The sequence below is a fragment of the Corythoichthys intestinalis genome, chromosome 13 (assembly GCF_030265065.1).
Source record: "Corythoichthys intestinalis isolate RoL2023-P3 chromosome 13, ASM3026506v1, whole genome shotgun sequence".
Classification (NCBI taxonomy): domain Eukaryota; kingdom Metazoa; phylum Chordata; class Actinopteri; order Syngnathiformes; family Syngnathidae; genus Corythoichthys; species Corythoichthys intestinalis.
Window position 1 is genome coordinate 56,126,814 of NC_080407.1, and position 14,171 is coordinate 56,140,984.

At 40.2% G+C, this 14,171-nt stretch overlaps 2 protein-coding genes across 5 annotated transcripts in view; both read right to left on the reverse strand.

Moving 5' to 3' along the window:
* Positions 1–1,564: 1,564 nt before the first annotated feature.
* cnpy3 (canopy FGF signaling regulator 3) lies at positions 1,565–6,480 on the reverse strand. The gene is made up of 6 exons (XM_057854081.1): positions 6,242–6,480; positions 5,240–5,366; positions 5,084–5,180; positions 4,886–5,008; positions 4,699–4,816; positions 1,565–2,253 (listed from the first exon to the last, which is right to left on the reverse strand). The coding sequence occupies exons 1-6, from the start codon at positions 6,345–6,347 to the stop codon at positions 2,063–2,065; spliced, it is 762 nt and encodes a 253-aa protein (XP_057710064.1). The 5' UTR covers positions 6,348–6,480; the 3' UTR covers positions 1,565–2,062.
* Positions 6,481–11,438: 4,958 nt separating this feature from the next.
* trpc5a (transient receptor potential cation channel, subfamily C, member 5a) overlaps positions 11,439–14,171 on the reverse strand; it is a 95,207-nt gene continuing 92,474 nt past the window's right edge. For all 4 annotated transcript variants that reach the window (XM_057854072.1, XM_057854074.1, XM_057854073.1 and 1 more), the window contains one exon: positions 11,439–14,095. In XM_057854072.1, the coding sequence (XP_057710055.1) occupies positions 13,163–14,095 (933 nt within the window). In that variant the 3' untranslated portion in view covers positions 11,439–13,162. The remainder of the gene's footprint in view (positions 14,096–14,171) is intronic.

The window sequence follows — 14,171 nt, forward strand, 5'->3', positions numbered from 1 at the left end:
ACATGGTCATTTTTACAAAGGGAGCCTTACTATACATGGTCGTTTTTTTTTACAAAATACATACTTTACATGGCCGTTTTTTACAAAAAAGCCTTACTATACATGGCCGTTTTTTACAAAAAAGCCTTACTATACATGGTCGTTTTTTACAAAAAAACCTTACTATACATGGTCGTTTTTTACAAAAAAACCTTACTATACATGGTCGTTTTTTACAAAAAAGACTTACTATACATGGTCCTTTTTTTACAAAAAAGCCTTACTATACATGGTCTTTTTTTATTTTACAAAATACATACTTTACAAGGTCTTTTTTTCAAAAGAAGCCTTACTATACGTGGTCGTTTTTTACAAAGGAAGCCTTACTATACATGGTCTTTTTTTTTTTTTTTTTTTTTTACAAAATACATACTTTACAAGGTCATTTTTACAAAAGAAGCCTTACTATACATGGTCGTTTTTTACAAAGGAAGCCTTACTATACATGGTCTTTTTTTTTTTTTTTTTACAAAATACATACTGTACATGGTCATTTTTTACAAAAGAAGCCTTACTATACATGCTCGTTTTTTTACAAACATACATGGTCTTTTTTTTTTTTTTTTTTTACAAAACACATACTTTACAAGGTCATTTTTACAAAAGAAGCCTTACTTACTTACGTTTTTTTACAAAAAAGCCTTACTATACATGGCCTTTTTTTTTTTTTCCAGAAAAAGCCTTACTATACATGGTCTTTTTTTTTAATCGAAAAAAAAAGCTTTACCTTAGCCATGGTCGTTTTTATGAAGAAAAAAAGCCTTACTATACATGGTCGTTTCTTTTCTTTTACAAAAAATCCTTACTTTACACGGTCGTTTCTTTTTTCTATTTTTTTTTTTTAAAGAAGCCTTACTATACATGGTCATTTTTTACACACACAAAAAAAGTCTTACAATTGTCATTTTAGTGAATAAAAAAAGCCTCATTATACATGGTCGTTCTTGTCACAAAAAAAAAAGCTTGTCAAAAAAAAAAAAAAGCCTGGTCGTTTTTTGAACAGAAACAAAATATATGGTCAATTTTGTCAGGGAAAAAAGCTTTACTACACAAAGTCGTTTTTTGAAGAATAAAAGCCCTATCCTTACATGGTTGTTTTTTGAAAAGAAAAGCGTTACTATACATGGTCTTTTTTTGAAAAAAAAAAAAAAAAGTTCGTTTTTGTCAGAAATAAAGCCTTACTATATATATATATATATTTATATGGTCGTTTTTTGAACAGAAAAAATAAGCCTTACTTAACATGGTCGTTTTGTGAACAGAAAAAAGCCTTACTATACATGGTCTTTTTTTTTTTAATCGAAAAAAAAAAAAGCCTTACCTTAGCCATGGTCATTTTTATGAAGAAAAAAAGCCTTACTATGCATGGTTGTTTTTGTCTGAAAATGAGCCTTACTATACATGGTCGTTAGGCTTTTTTTCCTGTAATAAATACTATACATGGTCGTTTTTATTACAGAAAAAAAAGCCTTCTTATACATGGTTGTTTTTAAGAAAACAGCCTTACTATAAATGGTCACTTTTTTTCCCGGAACAAAAAGCCTTAAAAAGGGTTAATGAATGTGCATGTATGAAATGATCATCTCACTGTAGCGTGTGACTTTTATATAAAACTTTATTTCAAGACAAAAGCCACAACAACAATTGAATTTTTTTTTTTTCCACACTAAACATGTGCACGCATACGTCATTGCTTTTGGGTGCAAACCACATCTATCTAAATACACAATGGATTTTCACAGTGAATTTTCACCAATCAGTTCAAGTGCTCCGTTTCCTGTTTTGCGCATCGCTCAGTGTTCTAAAAGTTTGGGAAGGCAGCAAAATGAGTGAGTTTTATCAGTATGATTCTCAGGTTGTGTTGAACGAGCTTTAGCAGAATGGTGTTTAGAGGTACGAGGATTCCACCCAACAGCAAAGATATGCATATTAAATAGCACACACACACACAGCATGAACATTCAAACTCAAGCACACAGTAGGAGAGTTCCTTCATCGTAACAAAAGTTCTGCCATAAAGTTATCACAGCTCCGTCTTCGGCCCGGACAGAGGCACTTCCGGCTGAACGCCCTCCGTCTTTCCCGCCTTCTTCTTCTTCTTCACTTTCTTCTCCTTTTTTTGACCGTCGACGTTTTTGCTTTTCTTTTTCTTATCATTCGCAAGGGCTGCCTGGTCTCCCTTCCTGTTTGGTTTCCACTCCTCCTTCAGGCAGGCTGCCAAAAGAACAGGCAGCGTTCAACAAAAGAGATGTTCTCATTTGTCGAGATGAATTCATTATAAAGTCCACCCCTGGTATTATGTATGTAGTGCTACAACGATTAACTCAGGTAATTTGATTAGAACAGTGGTTCTTAACCTTGCTTAGAGTACTGAACCCCGCAAGTTTCACATGTGCATTCTCTAAACCCTTTGGAATGAAATATTAGAATATTTTTTTTCAAATTCTAAACTGATATAACTAAGCTACAGCAAGCGAATATCGGAGCAAATTCCAATTTTAATTAAATTTCAAATACACGACAAATAATTGTGCCTTTTGCTGTTGATTTTCACGTTGGAAAATGATTTTTTTTGGTTTTCATTTTAGTGTTACATCCTTGCATCAAATACTATTTTTATAGTGTAAAATAGGACTCATATTTTTTTTGTTATGCTTCCTAGTACCAAGTGTGGGTCAACCATTCACTGAGCAAACCAGTTTCTCCTCCCATTAGCTAGCAGTTGAAAGAAATGGAATGAAGCCTGTGAATTGGGGGCAAACCAGTCCAAAACCTAGTCTAAAACGACACTTTGACTTTAGTCAGTGTACGGAAATAAGGCCCTGTGTGTCTTAACCTTCGCTGAACCCTTTAGCGAGCCCCTGGGGTTTGATTGAAACCAGGTTAAGGACCACTGGATAAGAAAAAAATAAAATTCTGCCCTCTAGTGGCGACAGTGAATATGCCACGATTCCTGTAACCTGGTTGAATCCAGCTGCTCTCTGTTCAGACCGACATAAGTATGTTTTTGTTAAAGCTAATATCTTTGTTTATACTAGGGCTGTCAAATTTATAGCGTTAACGGGCGGTAATTTATTTTTATAATTAATCACGTTAAAATATTTAACGCATGCGGAGAATGACCCACTAATGCATTGCCACGTTTTTTGTTCATTGAGAGCTAAGAGGCAGAGAAAAGCAAGTGGAAACGCATTCATTGGGGCCGCGCCATTTATTGGCTTTGGCAACTCTTTCACAACAATCATAACTATTGTGGCGAGCAGCGTGGAGAAGAGTGACAGGAGATGATCTCTCTCTTAACACACATCACTGAACACAACGCAGAACATATACTATTTGCAGCCACCACTGACAGTCATGGTTGCCCAACTTCCCATCATGCATTTGGGTGGAACAGTTAAGTCACTACAGTAACATTTGCTCACAGCACAACAAAAATAATATTCCTCTCGCTAAAAAAAAATAATGTTCACAAAAATAAAAAACGGCTCAATGCAAAGAGAACCGGCATTCCCATTCAAAATAGCTATGCAAAATACACATGGAACTTACTCAGACTTTGGTCAAACTCTATTCAAACATTTTGTTTAGCTCAACACTACACTACACTAGATTGCAATATTTAGTCACAATATCAGAGGTCTCGTACGTTGTGAAGTCAACCCTCAAATGAATGTAAGGTACAATGAACCCTAAAAAATTTGGCGTCAGTCAAGAGGCAAAACGCACTAGAAAAACTAAATCTCTAATTTATAACTCGCCCTTGACACCTTGTGGTGTATTACAATCAACCTTACGTAGTGAAAGACACCGTGGAAGTCAACGAAGGTGAACTTCGTTTATTTTTTGATTGAAAATGTTACAAATTTTATGAAAACGAAAATATACAGAGGGGTTTTAATATAAAATTACTATAACTTGTACTCACATTTATCTTTTAAGAACTACAAGTCTTTCTATCCGTGGATCCCTTGAACAGAAAGAATGTTAATAATGTTAATGCCATTTTGTGGATTTATAGTTATAATAAACATATACAGTACAGTATGTATCCGTCTTGTCTTATCTTTCCATTCCAACAATAATTTACAGAAAACTATGGCATATTTGAGAGATGGTTTGAATTGCAATTAATTACAATTAATTAATTTTTAAGCTGTGATTAACTCGATTCAAAATTTTAATCGTTTGACAGCCCTAGTTTATACATTATTTCTTTTAGAAGTATATTTATCAGTTTTCTGTGGGAATATGTGTTTAAACAATTTGCTAAGAACGTTGTGAAGGGAAGAAAAAAAACAGCATTTTATAGCATTTAAGCTAGCAGACTTTTGCTATGCAAGTTAGCAAATTGTTCTTCAATCCTCAGTTATTTATTTTTTGATACAGTTTGAGGCTAAGCTCATGTATTTAAATTGATTTTTGAATGCACTTATTGTTCTTGTAAAATGAAAGTGCAATCCTGCCTAGTTTGAAGACACACTTGGGAATTTTATTTTGTACTGCCATTTAATGCACTTTTGAAACCATAATCTTAGCAAGGCTTTGTTTTACATCTCCTAAAATTTATTCTGCAAAGCATCAAATGTTAATCCTCTATTATTCAAACTAACTAGTTGATAAATTGATTCCTTAAATAATCCATAGCTGCAACAATACCTGTGTCCTTTCCTTTGAGCACATGCTTCTCGCACAGATAAGTGGTTAAGTCTTCTTCCTGGGTGCCTTTGTACCAGTCTTCAATCACATCCTCATATTGCTCCACCAAAACGTCACACTGAAACGCGCACGCAAGATCTTTTTACTCACAAACGAATTTTGTTGACCGACCGGCGCGCTTATTTACCCGCTTCTTGAGGTCGGAAACTTCGGCGGACGTCTCGTTCCACAGCTCGTACGGAATGTCCATGACCACGTTGACGCCTTTATTGACCAGGCCGTGGAGGGTGGAGAAGGTCTCGGACATGCCCTGCGTTAAAAAACACATTTGCTTATCTAAGCAAAGTCTTCCAGATGGAGCTCGGCGGTCGTTTCCGCAAGTGACCTTGGCGAAACGATTGCTTCCGCTTCTCTCTTTGTGCAGGTTGTACTCTAACAGTCTCTGACACACGTTCTCCACCACTTCGATGAAGCGCAGGTCTCTGCGGACGGACGGACTTAAAGAGGGGAATCGAGAGCAAAACAGTTTGCATGCACTTACGACTTCACGTATTTGATGGGTGGAGCTCCTTTACTGTCAATGAAGCGATAATTGCGGTCTATGACTTCTTTGGTCTTCCCCGTTTCGTCGAATGCGGACTTCATTTCGATGCTGACAAACTTGCACACTGAAAATGTAAATCATCAAATAAATGAATAAAATATTAATATTCTTAGTTATATAACTTAAATAAATAAAGATATAATGAGTACCTTGAGAGGTAGAAAAGCGCTATACAAGTATAACACCATATATATATATATATTCTTATATAAAGGGTTGCAGCTATCAATAGGTAATCGATTAAACTGTCAATTTGTTACTTTGAGTAATCAGATTATGAACACTGTGTTGCGGAATAAATTTTAGGATATGTTGAACAAATAATCATGTGCTTGCAATAATATTTTGGCTTGCATAAGATTACACTTTTAAAACAGCATTAAATGAGAATACAAAATAAAATTCCTGAGCGTGTCTTCAAACTATGCAAGATTGCACTTTCATTTTACAAAAGCAGTAAATGCATTTAAAAATAAATTAAAATACCTGACCTTAGCCTTAAACGATATATAAAAAAAATGAGGATCTAAGTACAACATAAGAACAATTGGCTAACTTGCATAGCAAAAGTCTGCTATCTTAAATGCTATGCTTTTTTTAATACAACGTTCTTAACAAATCGTCTAAACACATATTCCCACAGAAAACGGCTAAATATACTTCTAAACTAAACCAACGAACCACCCAACTCAATAAAACTAAATGCAAAACCATCAAAACAAACCATTGCAACGTCACTCTATTCTCGAAGCAGCAAAATTTGATTCGACGCTTTTTTCCCTGATTGAATTACTCGATTAAACGTTGCAGCACTAATTATACGCATTGTTTCAGTAGATAATAACTACCACAAAATATGAATGCCTATTTTAGTAGAGTTAATAATGGTTTACTTTGCACATCGACAAGTGCATAGTAGGTTGTGTGCTGGTCGGTTACCTTCACAATTGTCCGGAAGATGAACCCACTCATCATCCCCATCGTTCTTGGCAGTCGCAGCAATCGCAACGGTCACCACGAGCAAAAAACGAAGCACTGACGTCATTCCGCCTTGGTCGAAATCAAAACAATAGGTAATAACCTTTTTAAAAGTTCATAGACGGATTGTTTCGAGCTTCGTTTGATGGCTCATTGCAGCTGAAACCACTTCCGCATTCGGCTACACGTCAACCAATCAGAGAGGAAGAAGTGTCCTCAGCTCAACCAATGGGGTTGGACTAATGCTGCCTTCACATGCTCTGGAAAAGAGGAACTTACCCCTTGCTAGTCGGTAGTGCGTCCTGTTCATGTGCTTTTGTTGTCGTAGCAAAAACAAACAAAGAAACAAAAAACAGATATGGACTTCGTTTTGGTTTGCTGCGAGGGCAAAACTGATTCAGACCTATTTAGACCTAATTTAAAACATTTTAAATATATATGTTTTTATGACGGGTTGGTATTTCTCGACGCAGCGTCCATGTAATTTACAGTCTGCTTTTAAGCAATGGTATCTGTCTATGCGACCAAATGGATGGCTCGAATGGCTCCCCCCCCCTCAAATTCGAAACCTAAATATATAAAAGATAGCAAGCTAATAATTTCGCAAATCCCTGTTCAAAATTCTTCAAAATTAAAAACAGGTGAAAAATTTGGGACCATACTGCCCATTGGTCTGTTGTATTGCCTCATATCAAGTGCGAGCAAACCAGTTCCTCCTCCCATCAGATCGAGGACTACCAGTTAAAAGAAATGGATTCATGGTTCCCCTTTTTCAATCCAAACTCAAAATTCACCTGTTCTGACTCGCCTATCAATGCGTTTCATTACCTTCGCCAAACTTACTCACCGATCCCCTGGGGGGGTCGATCGAACCCAGGTTAAGAACCACGGAAATATGTGCTACAACGCGCTCAACTTTGAGAATCAGCTTCTTATCAGCTTCTTTTCATTCATTTGCGAAACCAATAAACAATGAGGACGCTGTGCATCTCCAAAATTGAGAGTGCATTGTTCCACTTCAGTGAAAGTCATTAGCTAAAGACTGCTTCTCTGCATGATAATCGGATGATCCGCCTGTGGCTGATCCCTTTTTGATTGACAGCAAAATGAGCAGATCTCGTCGTAATCATATCCGTGGGAGGCATTTTCCATTGTTCTGAGTTGAACCGGAGACTTTCATAATTGTCCTCGCAACACTTGCTTTGTTAAAAATGACTAGTGAAAAACCGAGCTTCTATTTCTGGTGGTGTTTTTTTCTATTGTAGCTACTTGTGTTTGGAGACTTGACTTCTGGCACTCTAGTTTACTTCCCTACTGAGCAGCAGGTGACACTGAGCCCCTCCACTCACACTTTGAACTTTCCCTCCTTGAAAGACCTGCATCCGCCTACAGTACTACACTATGATGAGTTGGAACGTGCTGTCGTAAGTGCCCCGTGTGAATTCGTCCTTGCCTTTCCTCTTGTGGTAGGAACATTAATCTTCTGGTTCAAGTCAATACAATACAGTGTCCCGTTTGCTTGCATGTGTGTTCTTCAGAGGAGAAAATTTGTCTCAAGAGGCAGATGAGAAAACACAGACGCGCACACCTTGACAGCGCTGTCTCCTATGGGAGAGGTTTCATCATGTTTTATTCACACAAACTCACGCTCGTATGGACCCATTTTGGTTCTTTCTCTTGAACGCATGCACGCGCGCGCGCGCACACACACACACACGCATCAAAGAACCTGACAGCAATTACCGATATTGACGCATTAGAATGATTGATTCTAAAGTTTGTGGGTGCGCTCATCAATCGAAGGGTAGCTTTTATAGGTCGTCAATAAGTGTGCTTCTAAGTCAAGTTGGCAGGCGGGAGACCCTTTAAGAGGTGTGATGCGCGCCGCAGGTCATTATGGCGATTGGCTGGATGCGATTGCTCGTCAAACCTAAATCGCCGTGGCGGCAACACACAAACTGGTCTCCATGGCAACATGATGTGAGTGGACCAATTAATAAACACGGAGCCCACTTCAATCACCTCAGCAGTGTCCGGGGGAATTGACAGATTGCCATGGCTTGGGATGCTGCAATCAATTGTTTTGAATTAAAAACAGAATTTGGACTGCAGAAAATGCCCTCCGAAAGGTATACGATTGCCTATATCTGCCACAAGATGGCGACAAAGCACCATTTTTGAATTGGCTAGTTGAGTTAAATGAAGCTTTTTGCTGCCGTGAACACGGAGCGGCGCCTTGAGACACAGATTGTAACTGCTTATGCCTTATAGTGTCTGATTTTTCGCAGTACAACAGTATACAACCCCTAGCATAATGTATGGAATCACCAGTATCGGACGAGCACTCACTCAAGACATTTTATTATGTAGAACAAACTCGGATAAAAAGCTTGAAAAAATAATGAATTTCTTCAAAAGTGCAACTATTAAGCATTGAGAAACACTAAAAGAAATGAATAAAAACATAGTGGTGGTCCGTAAATGTTACTTTTATAGAGCAAGTGCAGGGAAATAAATATAGAATCACTCCATTCTGAAGAAAAAAATATGGAATCACTCCATTTTGAGTAGAAAATACAGACACACCCAGTCAATTTCCTTTCCTTAATTGGGCCCCGGCCTCAGATTAGATCTGCTTGTTAGTCAGTAGTTAAAAACAGTGCAGTTATCACACCTTGGAGGGCTGCTGGACCAAGTGGATTCACAAGAATCATGGCTCTAAAAGAGAGATGTCTCTTGAGACCAAGGAGAGGATTATCAAACTTCTTGAAGAAGGTAACGCTACACGTATGGTTGCCCAAGATGTGGGCTGTTCACAGTCAGCTGTATCGAAAATCTGGACCAAGTACAAACAGCATGGCAAGGTTGTTAAAGTTAAGCGTACTGGTAGACCGATGAAAACGTCCAAACATTATGACAAACAACTAAAGACCATTTGTCTTGAAAACAGAAGATGTACAACAAGACAAATGAAGAAGAAATGGGAGGAAGCTAGAGTCAAGATACGGGAAGGAACTGTGAAAACTCGACGAAAGGAAAAGGGTTTTTCATACAGGAAAGCCAAAAGGAAACCATCATTGACACTTAAACAGAAAAGAACAAGACTGCAACGGGCTAAGGAGAGGCAATCGTGGACTAGGAATGACTGGGTGGTTATTTTCAGTGATGAGTCAAGAATCTGCATTGGACAAGGTGATGATGCTGGAACTTTTGTTTGGTGCCATTCCAGTGAGATTTACAAAGATGACTGCCTGAAGAAAACGAAATTCCCTCAGTCCTTGATGATATAGGGCTGCATGTCAGGCAAAGGCACTGGGGAGATGGCTGTGATTAAATCTTCAATAAATGTACAAGTTTACATTAAAATTTTAGACAGCTCTCTTATCCTTACAATTGAAAATATGTTTGGAAATAAATCATTTTCCAAGATGACAGTGCATCATGCCACAGAGCTAAAACTGTTAAAGCATTCCTTGGAGAAAGACTCATCCAGTCAATGTCATGGCCTGCAAATGGCCCAGATCTCAACACTACTGAAAACCTGTGGTGGAAATTGAAAAAAGAAAAAAAGGTCCACAGCAAGGCTCCGACCTGCAAGGATGATCTGGCAACTGCAATCAAAGGGAGTTGGCACCAAATTGATGAAGAATAATGAAGTCCATGCCTCAGAGATTGCAAGCTGTCATAAAAGCCAGAGGTGGTGCCACTAAACACTAGAGGTGTTTTGATTGTTATTTCTTTGTTTGTTTCTTATGATTCCATACATTCTTTCCTCAGAATGGAGTTATTCTATATTTCCCTGCACTTGCTCTATAAAAGTAACATTTGCGGACAGCCACAATGTTTTTTATTCATTTCTTTTAGTGTTTCTAAATGCTAAAGAGTTGCACTTTTGAACCAATTCATTATTTTTTTAAGCTTTTTATCTGAGTTTGTTCTACATAAAATGAGTGCTCGTCCGAGACTGGTGATTCCAAAATTTTTGCTAGGGATTGTACGTATATATATATCAAGAAGTTATTGAAGTTAATGTAACGGATTAAATGTAACCTCTGTTGATATGTTAAACAAAATTGAATTTTAATCAATTAATGTAGACATGTTGAAAACTGTTTTATTCTATTCCTTTAAATGTTTCAGCAATAAAAATGTCAAAATTTTATATTGTTGTCCAAATAAACCCTATTAAGTCATCCATGACATTGATGTAGCCTACTTTGTAAAATTATTCTTTGCAGAGGATAAAAAATATATGCCACTGATTTTGGCTAATGTATTATGTTGGTGTCACTTAACTGTTTTGTGATCAAAACGGTCATCAACATTTTACTGTTACATGTGACAAACTGTGATAAGGCTTGTGATGGAGATAATTCCCACATTGGGGTATGTCTAGAGCACGGGTGTCCAAACTTTTTGCAAAGGGGGCCAGATTTGGTGCGGTAAAAACGTGGGGGGCCGATCTTGGCTGACGTCCTTTACATACAACAATATATTTATTTAAGCGAATTTTAGCGACCCATTCTGTGTGTCATATTTGCTATGTTATTTTTTTCTGAATAATTTTAACAATCTTGCAACTAGCTTTTGTGGCGTTCTCTTTCGACTCTCGGGCTCTTGCGAAATACTGCTTTTGTGAAATTAAACTAGCTTTAAGTTGCTTCAATTTCTCGCTGCGGATGTTCCCTGTAGTCTTGTCGTACATGTCAGCGCATCTTGTTTGGTAATATCGCCTCACATTTAACTCTTTAAAAATAGCGACTGTGTCTGCAAATGAGGTAGACAGTTTTTGCGTATTTTAGTATAGTCCAATTTCCACCTATCTTTGAAGCGTCGGCCGTCGCAGTCAACTTCCTTTTTTTGTTGTTGTTGTTGTCGCCATTTTAGAAAATTGGAAGGGTCACACGGAGTAATGTTGCTTAGAGTGCTGCTGCCTTTCAGTGGGTAAATGAGGAGTAGCATTTAGTGTGTAAGCTACTTCATATGCTGACCAAATTATTTAGTCTGTGTGCGGGCCAGACGTTATTGATTTTATGACAGAGGCTGGCTGGGGGCCGGATGAAATTTGACCACGGGTCGCATTTGGCCCCCGGGCCAGACTTTGGACATGTCTGGTCTAGAGGCTGTCTATGGGGTTTCCCATGAAGCCATTACAAGCTTGAGTAATTGACTTTTATTAGTTTGAAAGTGGAAGTGACAATTTACTGCCACCATGCAGTGCTCATACCTCAAATTCTTACATCCATCATGTGTGAGGAAAAAAATGTATTAAAATTAAAAAATCAATGACATTTCTAAAAAATGTTGTTACCCGTGGTCAAGGCACCACTCCAGTTCCCTTTAAGATTATATGTTGTTTTGATAGAAAGTGTGCGTGTGTGAGTGCGTCATAACGTGATTAAACATGCATAAGTTGCCCTGCCCATGCTGCTGGTGGAAATAAGAGTAACTTGATCCAAAGCGTTTTTGTTTGGAGATAAAAATGGGCAAAAAGTGTCCACCGGCAGCGCGTCCACACTCGTGCCCGCCACGCAACCACTTCCAATCCAACAAGGTCGATTTATTGAAAGTCAAGGAAGAACTGAACGAGAAGCCGTACTTTGGAGGCAACTCAAAAATAAGCAAAAGACAAACCAGAATAGTCCCTTATATTATTATTGTTAGTGTAATTATTACTAGTATGAGTGTTATTGGCGTAGAATGTCGTTCCGTGGCCCTGATGGGTGCAGACAGACGAGAAAGCGAGTGCAGGTTATCACAGCGTTGTCAGGGGACTCGGGAGTTCCGTTTGTCCTTTCAGTTCCGTTTCGTCAAGCTCCGTTCGCACCAGTCCCGGTACTTGATTTCCAGCGGCATGCTGGCAGGAGGCCGTTTAAATGGTTAAAGGGAAAAGGGCCGTGCCTTTGACATCATCTTTGTCCAAACTTGCTCCCAAAGATGCTGGTTGACTCCCACCAATATCTCGTTTTCTGGGAAAGCTATTTGATGGTTAGAATGCAGTGTTATTGCAAAGTGAAAGATGAAAAAGTCAAAAGAACTAAAGGAAAGATGGCCAACTAGCTTGATTGGATTAAATGAGCTAACTAACGCATTGTTTGAGCGAACACGTGCACTTACTGTATATGTCGATGCGGGAAAGTCGTCACAAATTATGACTGTTGCACTTGGGGAAAAACAAATGACGTCTTTTCTCAAGCAAAACGTCCATTCTTTCGTTTTCCAGAGGCAGTTTTCACCCTGGATCGGTCGCCACAAACAAGCACTCACGTCATTTTGAGTTTTCAATGAAGCTGACATGCATGTTTCATAGTTCCTAGGAAAAAAATGTTTGGGGAAGACCATGCAAACGCCATGAACTCACTCTGACGTGGACGGCAAACCGGCTGGTGTAAAAAAACAGCCTTGTTTTTCCCCAATGGCAAATTCGCCAAAGCCTGGATTTACACAATATGGTACAAGAATGTTTTGGCTAACAAGTGCCACAATTCAGATATGAGCCAAGGCAGGGTACATTATTAGACAGAGATCGAGCCAACGGTTGGATCTCCTGTCGTCAAAGTGCCCCAAAAACAAATGCATTGACTTAAACTGCTGTAAACCACAGCAAAACCATATATCATTAAATATGGTGTACATTGGCAATATGAAACATGGATGTTAATGTGTACTGTACATTCGAGGTGTCTGTGTAGGTATTAACGTGCGTGTGGAGGGCGCGCGCATGCGGGTCATGTGTTCGGGAAATGTATACACAGTGATATGGGATTTGTTTCATGGGTAAAAATGGGATTTGGGCTTAAAATGAGACCCGCAATGTAAATCCAGACTTTATCCCTGTGCAATGTAGGAGCAAAGAAAAATTCAGGCCAGCCAAACGCGCTTCTATAGTTGTGTGCTGACCGAGTCCTCCACGACCTCGCAGCTGTCCTCGATAACGTCGTCGCAGGGCCCCACCCACCCGCCCATCATCATCATTACCCCGCCTCCGGCCGCCGCTTCCAAGCCGCCGCCCTGAAAAACGTCCTCGCTAGAGTCCAGGAGGCGTGCGCTGGATTCCGACATGTTGGACGTGCAGTGAAGCGACTGGCAGGGACAAGGAGGGGGCGGGGGCAGCGTCAGGAGCGCGTCACGTCCGTTTGTTCTCCGCGGAGAGAAGGAAGCGTCCGCCGAGCGGCCCACCTCGTTCAGGTGGGTCTCGCTTCTGGTCACGTGGCCCAGCCCCAAGTCTGAGCGGCCCCCTCGCGGTAGGAGCAGCCCGTCGGAAATGGTGTAGGAGGGCGGGGATTGGAGGGGCAGGGCGGAGCGCTTAGAACGGGAGAAAAGGAAAGACAGGCGCTTGAAGGAGTCCGCCTTGGTCGTCGGCGCCGACAGCCGCTGAAGGCGGCTCTTGGTGCGAGCGAGCGAGGTGGAGAGCGAGGAGGAGAACGACAACGGCGAGGGTAGGGCGTCGGGAGGCGGGACCGCCGCGGTCTTTAAACCGTTGCTCTTTGGTTTTTCTTCCCCTTCCTCCCCGAAGCACACGCCTTCCTCCTCGCCTTCGTGCTCCACGCGGCTCATCCCGGAAATGGAGCGCACCAAGGCGGAGACTCCGAGCGTAGGGGTCGGCTGGCGGTCGTCCTCCTCCAGCGGCACGGTGAAAGTCACGCCTTTCGACTTCTGGCAAGCGTCGCCGGGCTCGCTGTCGTCCTCGGACGCCACGCCCCCGTCGTCACGCGCCATGTCGCTGGAAGAAGAGTAGTGTCGGCGAGGAGGACGCCGGTTGCCCAGGAGATCGAGGACCTCGTAGCGGAAACTGGAGATGTCCTGCTTCAGCTCCTAAAATGGCACACGCAACAACATTAAAGTACAGTTCCATTTATCGAATACCCCGCGTGTATGACGGACGGCGGCC